The 25,215-nt window shown below is 46.5% G+C and overlaps 1 protein-coding gene across 5 annotated transcripts in view; it reads left to right on the forward strand.

Moving 5' to 3' along the window:
* Positions 1-25,215, forward strand: part of LOC138299254 (butyrophilin subfamily 2 member A2-like) — a 150,495-nt gene that overhangs the window by 57,682 nt on the left and 67,598 nt on the right. For 4 of the 5 annotated variants that reach the window (XM_069237392.1, XM_069237391.1, XM_069237394.1 and 1 more), the window contains exons 4-6: positions 11,492-11,524; positions 19,310-19,630; positions 20,882-21,124. In XM_069237392.1, coding sequence (XP_069093493.1) covers positions 11,492-11,524; positions 19,310-19,630; positions 20,882-21,124 — 597 coding nt within the window. The remainder of the gene's footprint in view (positions 1-11,491; positions 11,525-19,309; positions 19,631-20,881; positions 21,125-25,215) is intronic. The other variant, XM_069237396.1, reaches the window with a different exon arrangement.

Here is a 25,215-nt window from a genome sequence, read left to right on the forward strand (position 1 = left end):
GTAGTACTATAAACATGTCTTAGGTCTGCCATTGTAGCCTGTGTGTCCAGTTTTGAATCCAATCCGACCTGGTAAAATAAAGCTTTTGCCAGGCCCAGACCTTCTTTTTTAATACATATCATTCCCCCCTGGGGTAGGCGCTGGACAGCCCAGAGGACAAGGTGCCATGTATTTAAAAAGTAGGCTATATCCTTTTAGGTTTTACGTGTCCTGGTATTGAAAAACTCTTATTGCCTTCTTTACCGCAAGACCTACCTCTCCCGTAGGATAACATTGAAGTTACCTTATTACACTTAATAAGCTGTAACTTCCAAATGGGAACAGGTAACCCATTCATGTATGGTGTCTTTGGAAGACGAATCCTGAAAATGCCACTTTTATAAAGTTGGCACTTTTCTGCCTTGGTCATTTAGTGCCTGTAGCCTGATTCTGGGTCACATGACTTGGTGTAGCTAACAGGTTTTGTGTATTCCTCCTAGACAGTCACACACAGTAGAGAGCTTAAGTGTGCTTAGGATGTTTTCCACCTACAGAGTTGGACTTTTGTTTGTCCATGGGTTTGATCTCGAGTTTTGCCAAGTTACAGGGTTTTTTGTAAGCGATAATTCGAATTGGGTTTTAGCCAGACCGAGGACAGACCAGATCGTTCCCATGGGTCCATTCCTTAATATAAATGGTTCTTGAAGGTTTTATTTCCTTGACTTCCCTGGTCCTGAAGAGTCCTCAAATGATATAGGCCAAAACGCGTCGACATGACATACTTTTGAATGAGTCTCACAATGATAGAAAAGTGTTAGATTCAGTCTAGTGGTAGGAGAATTAGCAGAGCTTGGGCCTTGTTTATCTGTTTGGACAAGACTATCTTCTGGTGGACTGAACATTAGAAACCCTTCGATAACCACTGTAGGAAGCTGGCCTAGTGTGTGGTGGACATTTATGGTGTTGGCACCTTATACCAGGTCTAGGAAACCCTTATTAGTTACTAGTTACTATTAGTTAGGAGGAGTGCAAAGCACTTGCAATACCACAGTAGTCACACAGTAATTTATCACACTTGAAAGGAACCACACAGTGTTGCAAAAATAAAGGTACTTTGTTACAGGAACACTGAACTAGGTTACTATAGGCAATCCTCCCTTTCTGGAGGTAAGTAGACACAAAATACCCACAGGTAAGTACTAGGAATCCGCATAATAACACCAGAAATAGCAAGAATTAGCATGGGCCCTATGGGGGGGACAAACCATATACTAAAATAGTGGAATGCAAGAATAGGTCCCCCACCAAAGAATATGGAGTAGTTAGCCAAGGGCTGGAAGAGTAACCCCAAGAGGTAAGTATCTAGAAGACTCTCAGCGACCAGGAGAGCAGAGGTTGCTTACTTGGTTGTCCCATAGGCTAACATGTGGACTTGGAATTTGAATACTGCAAGAACAGAACCAGGCTGGTGGAACCCAATGGTGGATTCCGGATGAAGAGGACCTGCAAAAAAAGGGGACAGAGTCCAGTCCACACAGGAGTGTCTAGGTAGGGCAGGAGGCAATGTCCACCCTCTTGTGGGTGAAGATCTGGGTCGAGGGTTGTGGATGAAGGCCAGCTGTGGAGTCCAGGAGCTGCAGAGGAGTCCCTGAAGTCACCTAGGAGCTGTCCCTTGACGGTCGCCCGATTGCAGACGGGTCAGTGCTCAGGAGGACCGCCAACAAGTAAATGCAACTAGAGCTGTTGGAGATTTGCAGAGCTGAAGAGGACCAGCAAGATCCTGCGGACACGACCCTTGGAGGGGAGTCTGGGCTGACCCGAAGAAGACAGAAGAGCCAGCATAAGCAGCCGGAGTCCCCACGAACAACCCACTGACAGCAGGCACAATGTTTTGCAGTGAGGCCCAGGCAGCACACCTGAAGAGGAGTCCCACATCACTGTAGCAGCAGAGAGGAGACTGTCCTTACAGAGATAGAGTGCTGGGGGCCTGGGCTACATGGAGCCTGAAGATCCCTCGTGCAGGAGTCAACAAACCTTGGTTGCTGCAACAGCCGCAGTGTACAGGGATTCTGTCTTGGAGGAAGAGGCAACAACTCACCTTGCCTCCTTCACCATCCCCTAACTTGGACAGAAGGCAGAGAGGACCCAGAGGACCACTCAGAACCACCATGTGTGTTGGAGAATCTTCGCAGGTCCAGAGGACAGCAGATCTCAGTAGCCGGGTGTTGTTGACTTAGGTGCCTGCAGATGAAGGGGAGTGACTCCAAGGGAGAGTCTTTCTTGCTTCTTTGGTGCAGCTGAAGTCTTGCTGACCCCAGAGGATACACAACCTTGGAAATGTTGAAAGGAGTGGTAATCTCGATGTTGCAATCTTGTTCCGTTCCTGTGAAGTCCAGCAGCGGTTCCGGTGACCAGAAGGAGAAGAGGTTGTTGCAATGGAGTCCTGGTGAGGTCTTGCATGCCGGATCTGGGGACCCACTCACAAGAGAGTCACTAAATAGCCCACGAAAGGGCTTGGTCGCTTTGCAAGGTGCCCACCTATCAGAGGGGGTTACTGACGCCATCGGCCTAACCTGACCAGTCCGATGCTCCAAGGGGCCTCTGCTGATCTTGATTTCAAGATGGCAGAATCAAGTGGCCACCTGGAGGACCTCTGGCCACCACCCTTGTGGTGGTGATGAACAGGGGAGTGGTCACTCCTCTTTCCTTTGTGCAGTTTTGCGCCAGAGCAGGGATGGGGGTTCCTGGACTGGTGCAAACCGAATTATGCAAGGAGGGCACCAGATGTGCCCTTCAAAGCAAGCCAGTGACGTGGGGAGGCTACCCCTCCCCAACCTTGCAACACCTATTTCCAAGGGAGAAAAGGTTGCACCCCTCTCCCACAGGGAATCCTTTGTTCTGCCTTCCCCTGCTTGAGCTGGTCAAGCAGCAGGAGGACAGAATCCTGTCCGAGGGGCTGCAGCAGCGTGGGCTGCTCGCAGACACTGGAATACTGGTATGAGCAATACTGGGGAGGTCCTCTAAGGGGGGACCCCAGAGTGCATGGAATCATGCCACCAATACTGTCATCAGTATTGGGGTATGATTCCAACATGTTTGAGTTACATGCCTAGGTTCGCAGATACCATTATGTAGCTCGACCGTAGGTAGTGACCTATGGCCAGTACATAGCTAAAATGGCTCTCCTGCACTTACGAACTCCAGGGAATTGGAATTGGAGTTCGTATGGGCACCTCTACTCTTACAGGGGTGCCTACACACACAGGGACCTGCACCCTGCCCTTAGGGCTGGAAGGGCCTATCATAGGGGTGACCAGCAGTGAAAGGGTGCGTGCACCTTTTCATGCAGGCTGCAAATGGCAGTCCCGCAGACACAGTTTGCATTTCCTCTCATGGGTGGCATAGTACGTGCTGCAACTCATGGGGAACCCGTGGTGTACCAATGCCCTGGGTGCCCAAGTACCATATACTAGGGGCTTACAGAGTTACACCAGTATGCCAATTGTAGGATGTGAAGGGTACAAAGATAAGCAATTTTAGAGGAGATAGCACAATCAATGGGATCCTGGTTAGCAAGATCCCAGTGAAAACAGTCTAAGCACACTGACAATAGGCAAAAAGTAGGGTAACCATGCCTGAAAGGACTTTCCTACAACCACCTTTTCTTCAAACACAGGAAGCTTCATGGAATTACTGGAACTGAATAGAACTTTGCTTTTGTTTGTTTCAATGGAATCATTGATAGATCAAAAAAGAAGCTTGCAGAAGTGTATTAGATGATGTATACAGAAACACAGTCTCTGTATGTTAAAAACGTATTAACATTTTGAAGTTATTAAAAGGACACATTTCCAGTTTAGTTTACTTAGTTTAAAGTTTTTGCTAGCCGCAGCTCTTGGGGGAGGGCGTTCCAGAGCTTAGCTCCTAAGTAGGACAAGGATCTACCACCCTACCTATCTCTCTTCACTGCAGGAAGCCTGACCAAGGCCGCAGTCGAAGATCTGAGAGGCCTGGGAGGCATATAAAAGGAAGGAATTGATTTTAGTAAGGATGGACCTCTACTGTGTAGGGCTCTATGCATCAAGCAAAGGGATTTAAACTGTATCCGTTGTTCCACCGGAAGCCAGTGGAGAACGGAAATAGAAGATTTGACTGATTGATGTCTGGGGATGTTCAAGAGGAGCGGCATTCTGGACCCCCTGCAGTCTTTTTTACTACATACTTGGGGGAACCAAGATAAAGAGTATTGCCATAGTCCAGACATGAGATAATCTGGGCCTGGACTAGAAGCTTCCTAGCTAAGAAAGGGAGAATTTTAAAGACTTTCCTTAAAAGTTTAAGAAAACTAAAAAAGGTAGCTGCTGTCGTTTTGGATTGATGGTCCGTGACAAGCCGTGAGTCAAGTCCGACTCCGAGGCTTTTTATCTTATCCTTGGAAAGAGGCACGGCTTTCAGAGACTCCGGGATAGATGACTTGAGCCCTTGAGAGAGGTGGTTCCCTAACAACATTACTTCAGTTTTGTCTTCGTTAAGTCTTAGTTTGCAGTCAGACATCCATCTAGTCACTGCTTGGAGACAAGGGGTCAGAAAGGAGTGATCGGTATTAGATTTAGTGGAGAAAGAAAAATCAATTCAGTATCATCCGCGTAGGACACCAGAGTCAGACCAAATGGTTTAATAACTTCCGATAACGGATACATGTAAAGATTAAAGAAAGTGGGGTGTCCGACATTCTCTGGATCAGCATGGAATGGTCAACCATATCTAAGGCCGCACTGAGATTGAGTAGGATGATGGGTGCTGCGCCCCCTTGATCGAGGCGCCTTCTGACCTCTTCCATAACTGCGAGAAGTGCAGTCTCAGTACTATGTTGAGGCCTGAAACCCATTTGCGTGGGGTGAAGGATATTATCCTCAAGGAAGCATGTGAGATGTCTATTTACGTGTTTTTCAATTAATTAGACACAGTGGGCAACAACGAGATTGGCCTGTAATTATTAGGAAGAGCTCCATCAAGGTGGGGCTTTTTCAAAAGGGGCTTAACTATGGCATGCTTCCACTGATGCAGGACATGGCCCAAGGTAAGGGGAGAGTTGAGGAGATTGGTCAGGACCGGAGCTATGACTTCTGACCCCAAGGCCCTTCATCACGGAGACCTGGATGAACGCCTCCTCGGCCCCTGACATCGCCACTGCCATCCCCGAAGGCTACAAGATCTCCAGAAAAGACCGCACCAACCAGGTAGGAGGAGGTATCGCCATCGTCTTCAAAGACTCCATCAGCGTCACCACCTCCACCGAAGACACCCCTCTCGCCGCTGAACACCTGCATTTTCAGATTCGCACCGATCCGAGGACCACCCTCAGAGGATCCCTCGTCTACCGTCCTCCCGGGCCACACGCCCCTTTCAGCGTCGCCATCGCCGACTTCATCTCCCCGCACGCCCTCGCCTTGCCGGACTACATCCTCCTAGGTGACCTCAACTTCCATCTGGAACAAAACAACGACCCCAACACCACCACCCTGCTAGACAACCTCGCCAACCTCGGCCTCAAACAACTGGTGAACACCGCCACCCACAATGCCAGACACACGCTTGACCCCATCTTCTCCGCCAGCAAACACGTCTTCTTCAGCCACGCCTCCGCCCTACCCTGGACCGACCACAGCTGCGTCCACTTCACATTCCGACGCGAGACCCGCCACCTCCGCACCCAACCCATCCCTCGTCGACAGTGGAACAAGATCCCCGAAGAGCAACTCTTCTCCGCACTCGCCGCCAACCAACCCACCCTCACCACCGACCCCAACGACACAGCCCTCAACCTCACAAACTGGATCTCCAACTGCGCAGACATCCTTGCTCCCCTCATACACACGCATCGACAGACCAACACCAAAAAACCTCTCTGGTTCTCTGACACCCTCAAAGAATCAAAGAAAACTTGTCGCGCCCTTGAGAAAGCCTGGCGCAAGGACCGCACCGCTGACAACATGACCGCCCTCAAGAACGCTACCCGCGAACACCACCACCTGATCCGCGCTGCCAAAAGGAACTTTTTCACCGACAGACTGGACAAAAACAGACACAACAGCAGAGAACTCTTCAGCATCGTCAAGGAGTTCTCCAACCCCAGCGCCAACGCCGTCACGCCCTCACAGGATCTGTGCGAATCCCTCGCCACTTTCTTCCATCGCAAGATTAGCGACCTCCACGACAGCTTCGGACACCAGACCCAACCAAACACCACCGAACCGGCATCCACGGCCATCACCCTCAACAACTGGTCCCACATCAACACGGAAGAAACCAAATCCATCATGAACTCTATCCACTCCGGCGCCCCTTCGGACCCCTGCCCGCACTTCATCTTTAACAAAGCCGACGTCATCATCGCCCCGCACCTCCAGACCGTCATCAACTCTTCTTTTTCTTCTGCTACCTTCCCCGAATGCTGGAAACACGCCGAAGTCAACGCCCTACTAAAGAAATCTACGGCTGACCCGAGCGACCTGAAAAACTTCCGCCCCATCTCTCTTCTGCCTTTCCCAGCCAAAGTAATAGAGAAGACCGTCAACAAACAGCTGACCACCTTTCTGGAAGACAACAACCTGTTCGACCCCTCACAAACCGGATTCCGAACCAACCACAGCACTGAAACCGCCCTCATCTCAGTCACTGACGACATCAGAACCCTGATGGACAACGGTGAAACAGTCGCCCTCATTCTGCTCGACCTTTCGGCTGCCTTTGACACCGTCTGTCACCGCACCCTAATCACCCGCCTCCGCTCCACCGGAATCCAAGGCCAGGCCCTGGACTGGATCGCCTCCTTCCTCTCTAACCGTTCCCAAAGAGTTTACCTCCCTCCGTTTCGCTCAGAACCCACCGAGATCATCTGCGGCGTACCCCAAGGCTCATCACTCAGCCCGACACTCTTCAATGTCTACATGAGCCCCCTCGCCAACATCATACGCAAGCACGACATCATCATCACCTCCTACGCCGACGACACCCAACTTATACTCTCCCTCACCAAGGACCCCGCCAGCGCCAAGACCAACCTACAAGAGGGTATGAAGGACGTCGCAGATTGGATGAGGCTCAGCCGCCTAAAGCTGAACTCTGAAAAAACGGAAGTCCTCATCCTCGGCAACACCCCGTCCGCCTGGGACGACTCCTGGTGGCCCACGGCCCTCAGCACCGCACCGACCCCCACAGACCACGCCCGCAACCTCGGCTTCATTCGGACCCTCTTCTCACCATGACCAAGCAAGTCAACGCTGTGTCCTCCGCCTGCTTCCTCACCCTCCGCATGCTCCGCAAGATCTTCCGCTGGATCCCCCCCGACACTAGAAAAACCGTGACCCACGCCCTCGTCACGAGCCGCCAGGACTACGGCAACACCCTCTACGCCGGGACCACAGCCAAACTCCAAAATCGCCTGCAACGCATTCAAAACGCCTCGGCCCGCCTCATCCTCGACATACCCCGCAGCAGCCACATCTCCGCACACCTGAGACACCTGCATTGGCTCCCAGTCAGCAAAAGGATCACCTTCCGACTTCTCACCCACGCACACAAAGCCCTCCACGACAAGGGACCGGAATACCTCAACAGACGCCTCAGCTTCTACGTCCCCACCCGCCTCCTCCGCTCCTCTGGCCTCGCACTCGCTGCTGTCCCTCGCATCCGCCGCTCCACGGCGGGTGGGAGATCTTTCCCCTTCCTGGCGGCCAAGACCTGGAACTCCCTCCCCACCAGCCTCAGGACCACCCAGGACCACTCCGCTTTCCGGAGACTCCTAAAGACCTGGCTGTTCGAGCAGCGATAAACCCCCCTTTTTCCCCTAGCGCCTTGAGACCCGCACGGGTGAGTAGCGCGCTTTATAAATGTTAATGATTTGATTTGATTTGATTTGATTTGATTTGAAGATATGGGGAGGTGCCGGGTCAAGGGGGGAACCTGACTTTAGAGACGGAAGAAGGTTGATAAGCAGAGCTTCTGTGAGATGGGGGAAGAATGAGATAGTGTGAAGTTGTGGCACAGGAAAACTGAGGGAGTCTTGTCTGGTAGGGATTGTCCTTGAAATCAGAATAAATGTCAACAATTTTCCTTTGAAAAAAGAGAGCAAGATTGTTGCTATGTTCTTGTGAAGCATCTAGGTCAGTGTGCGAGAGGGGGTGGACAATCTCTTTTAAGAATTTGAAAGACTTCTTTAGGGGTATTTGAGGAATTATCAATTTTGGATGCCTATTAAGATGCCTGAGCTGCTCCGATTTCAGAGTGAAAGTGTCTGATTGCTTTCCGATACTCGTCTTTTAAAAGCACGTCAGAGGTCTTTCTCCAGCTCCTCTCAAAGCGTTTACATTGCTTTCTTAAAAGATGAAGGTGGGGAGAAAACCAAGTTGCGCTTGTTTCATGTTGACCTCGTGATGTAGTAACTACCGGTAATATTGTGTCAAGAGCATCAGTGATCCATCCTTTAAACATTTCAGAGAGGTAAGTGGGGTGGTCCATAAGATCAGGTTTAAGGCCATCTAGGGCAGTGACCCAGTCATTAGGATTGAGCTTATGCCAGTGGCGTTGCAGTTGTTTTATTTTAGGGGGTGCTCTAATAACAGGAGGGGTGGGAAGCCTCAGTGTGAATAATGAGTGGTCAGGTGAGACCGGGGGAGTAGCATTACGGAGGAGGAGGTCAATAGTGTGACCCATGGAGTGGGTTGGGCCGCTAATTAGCTGAGCCACGGCCAAAGCTGCCAAATCTAATAGAAGACTTTTGGCGGCTGAGTTGCATACATCGTCTACATGAATATTAAAATCCCCAAGGCGGGTAAAATTTGGTTTACTGCAAACTAAATCTGAAATCAAATCGGGAAGAGATTGAATAAAAACACCAGAGGAGCCGGTAGGGCAATACATCAAAGCCCCAGAAAATGTGTTTGAGGGGCTAAGTGTGAAGGAGAAAGACATGCTTTCGTAGCCAGGGAGAGTCAAAGTATGGAAGGTGCATTTTAATGTCTCCTTATGTATAATGACAATTCTGCCACCTGTGGCATTAACTCTGCCTAACCTGTTTATCAGGTAGCCATGGGGAAGCACCGGAGCCACATCTGGAGAGGACTCCTCATGGAGCCAAGTTTCAGTTAAGAATAAGGCTTCAGGATGTAGCTCATCTAGGAGAAGGTGTATGTCTAATTTGTGCGCAGCAAGGGACCGACAGTTGGTTAGGAGGAATAGACTGGAGGACCTGTTTTGCATACCTCATCGATGGCAGCCTTGATTAAGACGCAGGACTCGGCATCTCACCCTCGGAGCTAGGCATCACCCCAACTGCGTATCACATCCTCTGGCGAACTTCACATTGTGAGCCCTTGTTGACAGGATCCTCGACAATGATGCAGGACCTTGATTGCAGCCTTGCTGCAACACATTACTTTGACTCAGCAAACCAGGATTAAAGGTAGTTTGTTCAGTGGTCCTAACTGGGTTCTGGTAGTCGGCCTGCTCTATTGTGCTCGGACAGAACTTGTGATATTGTCCCGGTCTGATGTGACCAGATATCCACAGTTGGTGACTTGTGCTTTTTGGCTCTATTTTCACTGAAATCTTTCAAATTGGTTATCTCTGGTTCTACTAATTGCATTTTAGTTGTTGTGGTCTTGTTTTAAATTATTAAAATTTCTCTTTGTTTATAATCTGGTGTGGGATCCTTTGTATGTGGTATTTTCACTGTATTACTATTTGAATTTTTGTGAAAATACTTTGCACGTTGCCTCTGAATTAAGCCTCACAGCTGTGTGCCAAGCTACCACAGGGTTGAACACAGGTTCATTTAGGATTGGCTTATGCACTACCCTGACAGGGGTTTTGGTTGTGCTTGGCCAGGGCTCACATCCCAGTGAACCAGTAATTCTATTGATCACACCACGTTCCCTGGTAATGCTACACACTCCCAAACAGAAGATGAGACCCTAACCTGCATGAGTTCAGCTGTCTGGCTAGAGACAATAAGCAGGTCAGTCTCTACAAGACTGTCCTGGTGTGCCTCTTTTCCAAAGCAGCAGATAGCACATCCCTCCTGGTTCATTTCTCTGCAGCTCTGCCAGGCCATTGGCTGAGTTTTGTCTTTTCGTCCAGACCAACACTTAGATATGAAGTCAGTAGGCACCAAACTTGCCTCCAGCGCCATCTTGAATGAAGGATATTGGCTCAGTGAAAGATACAAACGTTTTTGGAGTTACAGTGTAGTTTGGTGGATTTGCACACTAGGACAGGGCCATCCTGTGCCCAGAGAGCATAGAGTTTACAAATTTGGCGCTCCCCTACCCCACTCCACCCCTGCAATAACTGCCTATGAAGCGGGAGTCGTAGCCCTAGAAGATGCATCCTGCTAAGCGCGTCGCTAGCTTGACCCTCATCAGTGTATTTTAAATCATTTCCATTTGTTTGTTATAAAAATCTTACGTTCTTATGTATATTTGAAGGGTTATTGCTGGTTCTTCTTTCTGGAAGCATGTAAGATTTTGTATATAAGTGTTTAAAACTGACTCGAGTAACCTGCATTAAATGTGTTCATATGTTAGCATTCAATGATAATGACTAGTGTGCTAAAAAAAGAGTTTGCATGTAAGATAAAAATATTTTAGAGACCATCTAGTATTGATGAAACAAGAACAGTCACCCACGCCCTCATAAGCAGCAGACTGGACTACGGCAACGCCCTCTACGCAAGGACCACAGCCAAGCTTCAAAGAAAACTCCAGCTAATCCAGACACAGCTGCACGTCTCATCCTCAACCTCCATCACCACAAACACATATCCACCCACCTCAGATCCCTACAATGGCTGCCCATCAACAAAAGGATAATTTTCAAAATCCTTGTCCACGCTCACAAGCCCTCCACGACACTGGACTGGCCTACCTCAAAGAACGAGTCAACTTCCACATACCAACTCGACAGCTCCGCTCCGCCGACCTCACCCTCGCTACAGTCCCCCGCATCCAACACACCACCTCTGGTGGCAGATCCTTTTCCCACCTCGCCGCCAAAACCTGGAACTTCCTCCCCACCAACCTATGCAAGACCCAGGACCTCTTAACCTTCAGAAAGCACCTCAAAACATGGCTTTTCTAGCAGTAACCAGCCCACCCATCCATCCCCTCATAGCGCCTTGAGACCATACCGGGTGAGTAGTGCGCTTAAGAAATTTATTTGATTGATTGATTGATGGAAATAATAAAAGTAGTAGTGAAACGATTAGAAGTGGCATTACTATCACTCATATTAAGTGTTACTAACTGATGCAGCACGGAAGTTAGCTTTAGTAATGCTTTTATGTTATTGCAAGTATTTCCTTTTAAATGAGTATATGAAATGGGACTCTATGAAAATGATTCGATGTAATGGGCCCCCAAATGTTGAGTTGGTATTTGTTAGTGGATGCGTTTGCATTTCATGAAACACCATAGATCCACTCTGACGCCTGATCTCACTGTTTATCTTCTAGATTCAAATGCTTCTTCCCCACGCGGACCTATAGGTAAGTGTGACAAGTCACAAGAGGCATCACCCTGAATACTGAAGACTCAGAAAAACTTTGAGCTGACATGCACATGACTGTATATCGGAATCGAGAGTACAAAAATGAATTATATTCTGCAGGTAAGTATATATCGGTAAGTATAAATGAACTATTCTTAACTTCACATCTCTGTAACTTGGTACATCTATGTTTACATATATTTATCTTGAGATATATATATATATATATATATATATATATATCCTGTTCGATGGCATGTGTAGCTGCAGATACACGTGCTATGCGTAGTCTGCCATCTAGTGTTGGGCTCGGAGTGTTACAAGTTGTTTTTTTCCGCAGAAGTGTTTTCGAGTCAATGGATCGAGTGACGACTCCTCTTCGGCTCCATTGCGCATGGGCATCGACTCCATGTTAGATTGTTTTCTTCCCGCCATCGGGTTCGGACGTGTTTCCTTTCGCTCCGATAGTTCGAGTCGGAAAAGCTTCAAAACTCTCTAATCTTCGTTGGTATTGTTTCAATCGCATACCATCCTCTATCGACACTTCGGTACCGTCGGGTTAAACATCTCTACTCGCCCTTCGGGGCGCGTGCGCCCAACTCTGGTCTGGTCGGGAAGACTCATGGACCGGACCCCATTCCGCTTTCGCCCTCAGTGCCAGGCAAAATTTCCATACACAGACCAACATCTCGTCTGTAATCTCTGCCTTTCCCCAGACCATCAGGAAGAAAATTGTGAGACCTGCAGATCCTTCTCTTCCAAAAAAACGCTCCGAGACAGAAGAGCCCAGAGACTCGAGATGGCATCCAAGAGCACCGAAGGTCTCGATGTGGAAGAGGAGGAGATCATGCACATGGCTGTCTCCGTTCGAGGTTCTGACTCCGAGCAGGAGTTCGAGGAGGACAGACTGGTCACGGCAGGACAGCACATGAGTACGCCTGCCCCTGTCCCAGCCAAGCCCAAACATAAGGCCTTGGGAACGCGACTGCCGGAAGGCCATGGCTCGACCCATAAAAAGACCTTCGGTGACCAACCCACAACTTTGGCACCGAAAAAGGCCACGCCACCCAAGCCATCGGACTCGAGCCGAGGCTCTGTCTCAGAGTCCACCAAGCATCGATCCTTCGAGTCGAAACCTTTAAAATCGTTTTCGGAGCTGAGGCCATCATCCACCCTGAGTCTTTCGATACCGAAAAAAACTGCTTTGGAGCCGAAAAGGCCAATTTATACAGAGGAACATGGACTTTCACAAACACTCAAAGAAAGCCATAAACTGACTGAGGAACACTCACAAATGGAGGCAGTAGATGAAAGGCAAGCTAGGATTCACATCCATAAAGACACTGGCAGAATTATAACAGCACCTCCTCTAAAGCCAAAGAGGAAATTAGCCTTTCAGGAAGAATTGGACACTGCTCAGCCGCCAGCTAAAGTGCCAAAAACCAAAGAGAAACCTCCACCTCCACAATTTTCTCCTCCTCAGTCTCCTCCTCACTCTCCTCATTTGCTTATCTCTCCCCCTACTAGTCCTACACCTGTGCATTCACCAGCACATTCATTTGATTCACAGCAGGAAAATATGGATCCATGGGATCTTTATGATCCAGATCCCATTCCAGATAACAACCCAGACTGATATCCCTCTAAGCCATCACCACCAGAGGATAGTACAGGCTACACTCAGGTCATAGCTAGGGCGGCACCCTATCACAATGTCGCCATGCACACTGAGCCGTTAGAGGATGGCTTCCTTTTTAATACACTCTCCTCTACACATGCAACTTATCAGTCGCTTCCCATGCTCCCCGGCATGTTAAAGCATGCTGACCAAATATTCAAGGAGCCAGTTAAGACTAGAATAATTACTCCTAGGGTGGAGAAAAAATGTAAGCCACCTCCCTCTGATCCTACCTTTATCACGCAACAATTGCCTCCGGACTCTGTATTGGTAAGTGCAGCCAGAAAAAGAGCAAACTCGCAGTCATCAAGGGATGCACACCCGCCAGACAAGGAGGTCCACTGGGATGAGATGAAAGACATAATACAACATCTCCCCAAGGAACAACAAAAAAGGGCACAACAAATAGTTGAGAAAGGGCAAGCTATCACAAACAATCTGATCAGGTCAGCCCTAGACTCTGCAGATGCAGCAGCTAGAACTATCAACATTGCTGTCACCATAAGAAGACACGCATGGCTTAGGTCTTCGGGATGTAAGCCTGAAATACAACAGGCTGTTCTCAATATGCTGTTTAACCAAAAACAGGTTTTTGGCCCAGAGGTAGGCACGGCTATTGAAAAAATGAAAAAAGATTCGGACACAGCTAAAGCCATGGGTGCTTTGTATACTACACAATACGGGGGATCCTTTCATAAGCCCCAATACAGAGGTGGATTTAGAACCAAACACCTGAGGCATCCACCTCACAAAGTTGGCCTACCAACCTCAATATCACAGAGGTGGTTTTAAAAGCACTTACAGAGGCCAGTACCCCAGAAGCAGGGAAACATATCAGTCCGCAAAATAAGCCTCACAACAAGCAAAGCAGTGACTTGATCCATCCCTTCCCAATTCACACCTCGCCAGTGGGGGGGAAGACTACAAAGGTTCCACAACAATTGGCTACCCTTTACCACAGACAGCGGGGTATTATCAATTATCCGCAATGGCTATTGCATAAAATTGGCACAAACTCCACCAAATATTCCACCAAAACCACACAACCTCTCCACACAACATATCGCCCTGTTGCAAGAGGAAGTAAAATCTCTATTACTCAAACAAGCGATAGAGCCAGTGCCACAAAATCAACTAGGAACAGGTGTTTACTCACTGTATTTCCTCATTCACAAAAAGGACGGAACCTTAAGACCAATATTAGATCTCAGAACCCTCAATCTTTACATCCTGTCAGAACACTTTCACATGGGAACACTACACGATGTTGTCCCACTATTTCAACAGCACAATTTCATGGCAACATTAGACCTCAAAGATGCGTATTTTCACATACCCATCCATCCAGCGCACAGGAAATCTCTCAGGTTTGTGATTCAAGGTAAGCATTATCAGTTCAAGGTGTTACCCTTTGGAATAACAGCTCCAAGGGTATTCACAAAATGCCTGCCAGTAGTTGCAGCCTACCTAAGAAGGCAACACATTCATGTCTTCCCATATCTGGGCGATTGGCTAATCAAATCCAACAGTCATAGACCGTGTCAATACCATGCGCATTATGTAATACAAACCCTACACAACCTAGGGTTCTCCATAAACTACCAAAAATTACACCTACAACCTGTGCAAATTCAACAGTATTTAGGGGCAACACTAAATACGCAAACAGCGCTTGCAAGCTCAAGTCCACAAAGAATACAAGCATTTCGCAATATATTGCCACAAACACAGCCAGCCCAACAGCACACTGTCAAATTCGTCATGAAACTATTGGGCATGATGGCATCCTATATCACCATTGTCCCACATGCAAGACTAAACATGCAGCCTTTACAACAGTGCCTTGCACAGCAATGGTCACAGGCACAGGGTCAACTTCACGATCTAGTGTTGATAGACCGCCAAACATGCATGTCCCTTCAGGGGTGGAATTCCACAAACCTAAACAAAGGGCGGCCATTTCAAGACCCCGTGCCTCAGACCATACTTACAATAGATGCATCAAAGATTGGCTGGGGGGCACACCTCAACAATCACAACATTCAAGGACAAAGGGATGCCAAACACAATTACACATAAATCACTTAGAGTTGCTAGCTGTATTCCTAGCACTCAGAGCTTTTCAGCCTCTTCTCACTCACAAGAATATCCTTATCAAAACAGACAACATGACAACAATGTATTACCTAAACAAACAAGGTGGGACCCATTCATCCCAACTCTCCCTCCTACCCCAAACAATTTGGCAATGGGCAATCCACAACAAAATTCACCTGTTAGCACCACACATTTCAGGGATACACAACCAATTGGCGGATGTTCTCAGCGGAGATCATCAACAAACACACGAGTGGGAGATTTACCCTCAAATGCTTCAACTATACTTTCAACATTGGGGGCCACCACCGAAAATGTAAAATGCCCAAACTTTGCATCCAGGTACCCAGATCCCCTATCCAAGGGCAGTGCTCAATGGATGAATTGGTCAGGGATATTTGCTTAGCTTTTCTCCACTCTCCCGCTCATTCCATTTCTAGTCAACAAACTGTGTCAAAACAAGCTCAAACTGATACTCATAGCACCAACGTGGGCATGTCCACCCTGGTACACAACGCTATTAGACCTGTCAGTAGTACCACATATCAAACTCCCAAACAGACCAGATCTGTTAACACGAAACAAACAACAAATCAGGCATCTAAATCCCAGCATACTCAATCTAGCGATTTGGCTCCTGAAGTCATAGAATTTGGGTATCTGCAACTACCAACTGAATGTATGGAAGTAATTAAACCAGCAAGAAAACCCACTACCAGGCAGTGCTATGCCAACAAATGGAAAATATTTGTACATTACTGTCAATCTAAACAAATTACCCCTCTTTCAGCATCAGTACAAGACATTGTATGTTATTTGCTTCATTTGCAAAAAGCAAACTTAACCTTTTCATCCTTAAAAATACATCTCACTGCAATCTATGCTAAATTGCAAAATATACAACACAGCTCTTTATTTAGAGTTCCTGTTATCAAAGCCTTCATGGTAGGGTTAAAATGCATCATCCCACCTAGAACGCCTCCAGTGCCTTCGTGGAATCCAAACATACTGCTCACACGACTTATGGGCCCACCATTTGAACCTATGCACTCATGTCAGATTCAATACCTAACATGGAAAGTTGCCTTCCTAGTCATTATTACTTCATTGCGAAGAGTTAGTGAAATCCAAGCATTCACAATTCAAGAACCGTTCATACAAGTACACAAACATAAAGTCGTACTTCGAACTAACCCTAAATTTCTCCCAAAGGTTGTATCACAGTTTCATATCAATCAAACAGTGGAACTACCAGTCTTCTTCCCACAGCCAGATTCTGTGGCAGAAAGAGCCCTGCATACATTAGATATTAAAAGAGCCTTAATGTGTTACATAGATAGAACAAAATCATTTAGAAAAACGAAAGTTATTTGTGACGTTCCAAAAACCACATACTGGTAACCCCATTTCAAAACAAGGTTTAGCAAGATGGATAGTAAAATGCATAAACATGTTACCTTAAAGCTAAAAGGCAGCTCTTAGTTACACCTAAAGCACATTCCACAAGGAAAGAAGGGACTACAATGGCTTTCTTAGGAAATATACCAATGGCTGAAATTTGTAAAGCAGCTACTTGGTCAACACCACATACATTTACCAAGCATTACTGTGTAGATGTGTTAGCAACGCAGCAAGCCACAGTAGGCCAAGCTGTACTAAGAACATTATTTCAAACAAATTCAAGTCCTACAGGCTAACCACCACTTTTATGGGAGGAAAAACTGCTTTGTAGTCTATGCACAGCATGTGTTTCTGCAGCTACACATGCCATTGAACGGAAAATGTCACTTACCCAGTGTACATCAGCTCGTGGCATGTTCCGCTGCAGATTCACATGCACCCTCCCACCTCCCCGGGAGCCTGTAGCCGTTTAAGTTCAACATTCACTTGTGTGTGTGTGTGTGTGTGTGTGTATATATATATATATATATATATATATATATATATATATATATTCCATTTGCATATTTTCTTTATACTCTATCACTCATACCTTGCCCTCTGCGGGAAAACAATCTAACATGGAGTCGATGCCCATGCGCAATGGAGCCGAAGAGGAGGAGTCACTCGATCCCGTGACTCGAAAACACTTCTTTGAAAAAAAACTACTTGTAACACTCCGAGCCCAACACTAGATGGCAGACTATGCATAGCATGTGAATCTGCAGCGGAACATGCCACGAACAAATGTACACTGGGTAAGTGACATTTTCCATATATCTTTAAGGTACATTGACGTGGAGTTGAGAGTAATAACTTTATATTTACCTATATGTACTTACCTTCAGTGTTTAATTTGTGCCAGTGGGACACTCGTTTTAGGGGAGTGGGACTTTTTTGGTTTTGAAAAGGCTGCTTTTTGAAAGCCCATTAGTGGATGTATAAGTGATGTGTGACTGATTTTGCCTTGTTTATACACCACAGATCTTTCATTGCAGCGTGACTGTGAAATTGAGAGCGCATGTGTGAGATAGGGAGAATTTTTGTGTAATTTTTGTATGTTTGTGAGTGTGCGAAGGCTTTGCTTGTGTGGTAGGTGCTCAGCACCTGCAGTACTTAAAAACGCTTAAAGTAATCGAAGTTGTTGATGTAATTAGTCACTGTTTCATTTCACATTTTTCTTGTGTTGCATGGTCTGAGTGTCCCTATTTCTTAACAGTTCCTTTACCCACGTGTTGTGTTTCTGTAGTTTAGTTTTAGTCTAACATATCATTCTTGTATAGTGCATACCACAAACTGGTTGCCTCTAGATGCCGGGTGAGTATAGGAAGTGATAGGGTGCTCATGACAGCAAGACTAAGAGTTTTGGAGTTGGCGGTGACGGCACTGCTAGCTTTTGTCATTATTATCACTGTCTTGAAGGCATTCATACTACATCATCCAGTCATGTGTCTTTCTGCAGAATACTTAATATGATGGAAATATAGAATGCATCAAAGGAGACATTTTGTAAAGTTGAGAATCCGCCCCTTGGTCTCTCTTCTGGGAAACTGGTTAGCTTGCCTGTTGTATTCTAACTTTGTCATTCTCTGTGGAGGCAGGGGTGGTGCCTGTCTACGGTTATTTTGTAGAACGACATTTAGAAGTCTGTTGTCTGGTAGTATAGTGTGTACATGCCAGGGACTGTTCCTGATCCTATCATGGATACCACTGCCCCGATCTGCCCCACTGTCAATACCACATCCAGACACTTCCTGCAGTGTAGATACAACCTGGGTCTGTCCTAACCATAGATACCTGAGAATAATGATTCTACCGCAGATAACAGCCAGGGATTCCTCCTAACTCCATCCTTGATTCTACAGCTAATGCATGTCCTTACCAAACCAAAGAACCTCTCCCCTGACATACCAGTGTCATGAACTGCTATTGACCTTACCGTGGTCAACACGGCCAGGGGTGTCCCTATGCTGCCTTCCATAGACAACTAAGTCAAAGACCCACTAATACTGTACAGATATATCTCAGTTTGTGACTGGAGCCACCATTTATGGCACACTAGAGAGACCCAAGAGGTACCTACCACCCGCTTTATAGAAGTGCACTCCTATACCTTCCCCACAGTACCTAATTGTCACCATGAAGGGCTGACACCTCCATACCACTGGCAAGGACCTCTTACTGGTCAACCATGGATGAAAAAAAACACAAACTGTTAATTTCAAGGATTCACAGTCCCTGGAACTGAAAGCTTTAAGGAGAGCGTCACTACTACCACCATCATATGTTCTAAGCTGCTACCAAAGTCTGTCACTTGCATCTCCATAGATAGCCCACTGAAAGAATGACCACATCAACTAAGGATCTCATTGCCAGGGGTGCAGCCTTTGGTACTCCAGCTGCACCCTTCTTGTGGCGCTATGTGGCACTCTGCCGGTTGTAGGAGTTGCATGACTCAGGGCAGACTCTAGTGCAACTGTCAATTTTGCAGTGATGCATGAGGAAAGCATGTGGTATAACCCCTCACTGACCCTTTCACGCTTTATTTTTCCCTGTGTTGAATGACAGCTTTTAAAGTCAACTGCCCAGTACTTCTTCTTGCAAAGAGACTAGAGAATGTCGTTCTCTCATGTCAGATCAGCCCTCCAGAAGCTGCGAAGCAAGCGATACCAAAATGGTACTGGTCCAACTCCGAACCCCCACCAAATGACCCGTGTAAAAATGAGACATTCCTGAGTAGCATACTCGAATTAAATAACACCTCAAAGGATGACAGTGGGAACTATGCCCTTCACATGGGGTTTGTAAACCTCGTGGACGAAGGAAACTACATATGCTGCCTTAAATCGCTTGTATGGAAGGAGGGTTGTTCCATTGAGCTTGTTGTAGGTAAGTGAATCGCACAACTTCATCACCAGTCTCTCCACTGTACCTGTCACACTTGTAGACTCTTGGGACCTGATTTAGAACTCAGCGGACAGGTTACTCCCTCACGACGGTGACGGATATCCCGTCCGCCGAGGTCTAAATCAGGCCCGAGGTCATTGGGAGAAAATGCCCACTTCAGGCTTCGAAATGTACAAAAGCCCATTACTTATGTCCTGAAGTGCACTTGGATAGGTATTGTTTTGTTTACTATCTTATTGTGGAAAATGTTGTAGTAAAACTATATGAAGTTAAGTTGAGCACCGTTTAATATGTAAACAATGCTACTAATGATTACACTGAGCCGTATGTCATCATTTCATCTGTTCTGCTGCAGGCAGGGACCAGTCTCGTGCAAATAAAACTTGTTGATTTCTGCAGAAGAACCAGTCTAGCGTGAACTACTGTTTCGTATTCCTTTTGACTGAAATTAAAGCAAACCTGGACAGTCTTCAGCTGTCTAACCTCGTTATTGAGGTGCAGCTTGAGTCTTACTAGCACAGCAGGCACATATAGACAGCTTCGAACATATAGATGGCCAGGATTGTACCCTCCTAATATACACGTGCACGTCATCAAAGGTTCCTGTCTTGCATCACTATCTCCATTCCCCATGCGTAATGCACAGCCACCCCTAAGGTAATTACAAACAAAACTCAGAATTTGTTTACTGGGTCAGAAACGATGAGGCCAAATACACTACCAATTGGGCATGTACTGTTACAGAAGTACACACCTAACTCAAATGCACACAACACTAGATGTTCAAGTAATAGGTCAGTACTGTCAATTGAGTACAAGGCCAGCACAAACACAGTGTACCAAATAGGCATGTAACTGTTCAGGACTGTACACTACTTCATTCATGTGCTTTTGGAATTCTGTATACAAGGGTTAGGTGTGTGCTCTCAGACCTTTTACATCCATATCTGATGTCCTGTGTATATTTACCAAGTGTGTAAGAGATTTACAAGCTCAGCAAAAAGACACAGAAAACCCAAGACATGTATTCAGTCAGAAAGGACAAGAGCAAACATACCCACAAGATATACTGAAGACTTTTGTGATTTTACCCTCACAATTATTTGCTTGGTCTCCACTGTCTTTCCTTGTGTTTGCGGGCGTTTGACGCATTAAAGGCTAACCTGCTCCTTTTCTGTGGAGAGCTGGGTAGTTTCCTTGACAATAACTTCTACTTCTCATGTCTTTCTGTAGAATCAGGCCCCATCTTCGAAATAGGAAAAACTGATGATGGTGAAATTTATCTAGTCTGCATCACCTCACTGTGGTACCGGGAGATGGAGCTGGAAGGAGGCAATGGGGAAAAACTCTCTTTTGAGAAACGTATGGAGAATGGACTGTACATAGGTGTTGCAACTGTTCATACAGCTGGCAGTTACACCTGTCATGTGAAGAGCCCACACAAAAGGAAAAAAACTATCACAGTGATTGTGGCAGGTCAGTAATGCAGACGATTTTACAGCACATCTGCGTGGCATATGTAAACATGTAATTGGTGAGGACTGTCGAGACCTCTTAGAGCACTCAACGTTTATTTATTTATGGGTTTTGCATAACGCGGACTATACCTGTAGCCTAGTTGGTAGTGAACTTTATTTATAGTCAGGTAAAGGGTGGTGTTGGAGTTATGTTGAAGAAAACCCATTAGGGAAGCAAAACGGTAAGTAGCTTAACAGGAGGCATATGTTTAAGTACATAAGTAGAGTACTTTCGCCTGGAGTGATTATTTACATCAGTCTTGCATTTCAATTTAGCATTGTTAGGCTCCTATGTTGCCCAGACTCCATACACATACGCATGGTCCATGTCATATTAATTTATACGTCATAATAAGTTTCTTATCCATTAACATCTAGACGCCGCCTTCTTTGTAAGCTCCACAGCTCTATTTGTTGTGTTCAAAAATCGTTTTTCTAATCCTGCCAGCCAGTTGGTGTTTTGCGCCTTCTCTGGACGCATTACTTGGGCTGTTCAAGGCTCGGAGTCTTTTTTTCTGATGGTAAGCATGTCCTGTCCAGATACTCTTACTTCTTTGGCATCACCCCTGGGGAGATGGATGGGAGCCAGAGGGTAAGGAGCCCTGTGGACGCAGGCGGGCTGAGGAGGGAACAAGAGATCTTAGCAGTAGGGGCAGATTCCCGTAGTTGTACATTTGAGTCCCCAGCATAGGGTGGAAGCACCGCTGCAGCTTGCGGCATTGGCCAGGGGAGTAGAGTTTAGACGAGAATTGTCAAGAAACAGCAGCTCAAATATCTAGTGCTTTACACCAACTTTCTTACAGGAGATTGATTTAAAGACAATTGCGCTTGACTTGAAACTCGACCCCGCCATTCAGCTGTTAACATCTTTTATTCCTTTTGTGGTTTTCCTCCCTTGTAACAGTGAAAGTTTACATAAAGAGGGCCTCAGCTTCACACATGCTTGTATTTTAAATGCTTTTTAAAGTATTTTCATGCCATGAAGCAGGCTTTTCTGCTAGGAACCATTAAAGCCCAATGGACCCTAAAACGTGGGTTTCACTGCCTGGTACTGTGCTTGGACTCCCACCTAGCCAACACAAGTGGGCATTTCATGCAGAAAGAAGCACATAGATGCCCTTACCCATTAGAAAACCAATTGTGGGGTTCATCCTCTCTCCAGAGGCTTCCAGATCTTGAATTACAGCCTAACAAGCACAAGTTACCTTAGGGTACCCGATGATGTAAGGATGATGTTTTCCACCACAATGAGCCCTAAGGTACCCACAAAACCGAAGCCAGCGGTGGGAAACGGCTCAGAACACCACCTTAAACTGCACAAGAATCTAATTCAGGAAAAAGAAATGCAAACCCTCCACCTCGCCCCATTAATGTGTGGTGAACTCATCACCTAATCACTTGACCTCAGTTTGCCAAAAACTAACTTTTTTTCTTCCTCAACCCTTGTAACCGCATTGCTCAATTTTATTACAAAACAATTGAAAGGGGCCTCCGTTGCACAGAATGATATTAATGTTTGTACTCTCCAATGACCTCTTGATTTCCAGGAGGATCATTTGCAGAACAGTCAGTCTTTACACTCTCCTGTGCAAGATTAATTTAACTTACAGAACCTCACTAACTCTTCCCCCCATCCTAGGAGAATCTCGCTTTTCTTCATTTTCCAGAATACCTTTAATGCTACTATTTCTTCAAACAACAAGTCATCTTAATTCTTCTTCTCAGAAATCCCCCTGCCCCCTTAGCTGAAAGTCTGAGATGCAGTTCAGCTGAAGTTGAACACAAGACTTCTGTATACCTTCCTGCCTTTACATCTCCTGCCCAAGGTTCTAAAGAGGATCAGGAATGACTGAGCCAAAGTATTCCTTGTGGGACCCGTATTGGGCCAGGAGAGTGAAGTACCCGGATGATATGAACATGTGCATCTGCCCACCGATCAGGATACCAACTCGGCATGTTCATTTGTTGTAGCAATAGGACTGGGTTCTCCACCCAAATCTGTGAAATCTACACGCCCATGCTTGGAGATTAGGTGGCAGAAAGCAGTTGACTGTGTTTTATTTGCTAACCAAAGTCCTGGATGTCACACTCCCAGAGTTCTCTGCCCTGCCTCCTGGCTTGAAACAGTAGGAGAAACTCTGCCAGCTGGACCCCAAAAGAGCCTTGAACGTATACATCAATTGCACCACAGTCCATCAGGGGACAAACAGCTATTTTCCGTGTCCTCTGGGGCACAGAAAAGTAAGGCATTGCAGAAAAGGTTTGTGTTAATGTATATAGTCATTTGTATTAACATCTGCTGTGTGTAGAGTTTTAGGATGGAACACTTTTGGCTCCAAACGGATTCCGTAGAAGCGTTGCGTAGTGGTTAGAGCGGAATACAATGAAAGCTTGGTTTAGAATGTTGAGTTCGCAGTTACATGCAGGAGAATAAAGACATGTAACATTCAGCTCCTTGTGTGGTATAGTCATTGACAGATACTCAGACTGGGGAGGACGCTACAACTAGTGGCAAGATAGGGGATAAGTAACCAGAAGAATGATTGTGCTCTCCCAGAGGGTTTGTCATGGACCAAACACACTGCTCATGTGTGCAACGTGTGTCGCTGTCGAAGTACAGAATCCATGCTTCATGCATGTGGAGTCAAAGCGCAGCTCCAGCTGCTCTGAAGCAGATAAAGATAACAAAATAATTGCAAGGAATCTACACGACGTTGGCCGAGAACCTGCAGGTCAGACCCTACATAAAGGTACTGCACTGCCACGCAAGACAAAAATATACAATATACAGAGCATTAACGCTGAAGATGGAAGTAACCAGGTTTACAAAGTACAGTGAAAGAAAGTCATAACTTGCCAATAACACTGAACAGAAACGCTGCAAGGCGGAGAACAACCAGATGTCAGGAAGTGCAAACTGATGTTCAGAAAAGAAGAAATAAATGACTTACTGATTCCACTAAAGAGAATCAAAGTACCACAGCACTTGATGAAGCGCTCCAAGGGTTGTGCTTACAGAGCTGTCCATACCCGAAGCGGTTTGCCCACAAAGTTGACAAGTGGGGCTCAGAACAGCTTCATAGGTCTTCCAAGAATAAGGAATCAGTCATGATTGTGAAAGGTAAGGCAAAGCAAAAGACTGAAGGTCACAAAGTGGTGTCTACATGTAAAAATAAGTTATAATTTAGATGTGCGCTTTCGTTACCACATAAAGGCAAATGCCCTGCCATTAGACAGAGCTGTAACGGCTGTGGGAAAGAGAACCATTTTATGATGGTTTGTAAAGTGAAGAGAAAAGTAAGTGCATCACGGCGCAAAGACAAAATGGCTGCTAGAATGTTCCAGAAGCGACGCACACCATCAAGACCTACATGGTAGGTGGTGCTACCACTGGGCCCATGGAATGTTCGGCTGAGGTGCTTGGCTGGGTCCTTGCTACCCTGCCCATATGTGCAGGACGGGGGTGAGGGGTAGGGAAGAGGTCAATCGTGGAAAGGAAAAGCTTTTTTAGGGACGTTGGGGTGGGAAGAGGGAGGAGTAATGGGAGTGGATGATGAGGGAGTGGTTGTTGTAGGTGTTTGGTAGATTTGGGTGCAGGTGCATGGGCTGTATGCTGTTGTGAGGTGGATAGCTGTTGGGTGTCTTAATGCTTGCGTTTGTGTTCTTTAGGAGGGGGGGCAGACACAGTGGGAGAGGACACAGAAGATGTGTGCATGGATGTTGTGGAGGTGTCTGCCAGTGAGGTGTGTGTTCTGCTTGGTGTGGTGATGATGCTGGTAGTGGCTATTGATGTAGTGCATGAAGGTGTGAGCGTGGACATAACTGGGTGGGAGGAGGAGGAGGAGGGAGAGACAGTGGAGATAGTGGATGTTGTGTCTGCAACTGAATGGTATTTGTGTGAGTGCCTGTGGGGTGAATTGTGGTGCTTGTGTTTGCATGTGACACTCTTGGGTGTTGTCTTGTGTGCATGCTCGTCTAGCTGTGTGCTTGGGATGGGTTGGGGTTGAGGAGAATGGGACTGGGAAGTGGACATTGGAGGGGGTACGATTG

Source organism: Pleurodeles waltl, chromosome 6 (genome assembly GCF_031143425.1).
Source record: "Pleurodeles waltl isolate 20211129_DDA chromosome 6, aPleWal1.hap1.20221129, whole genome shotgun sequence".
NCBI lineage: Eukaryota > Metazoa > Chordata > Amphibia > Caudata > Salamandridae > Pleurodeles > Pleurodeles waltl.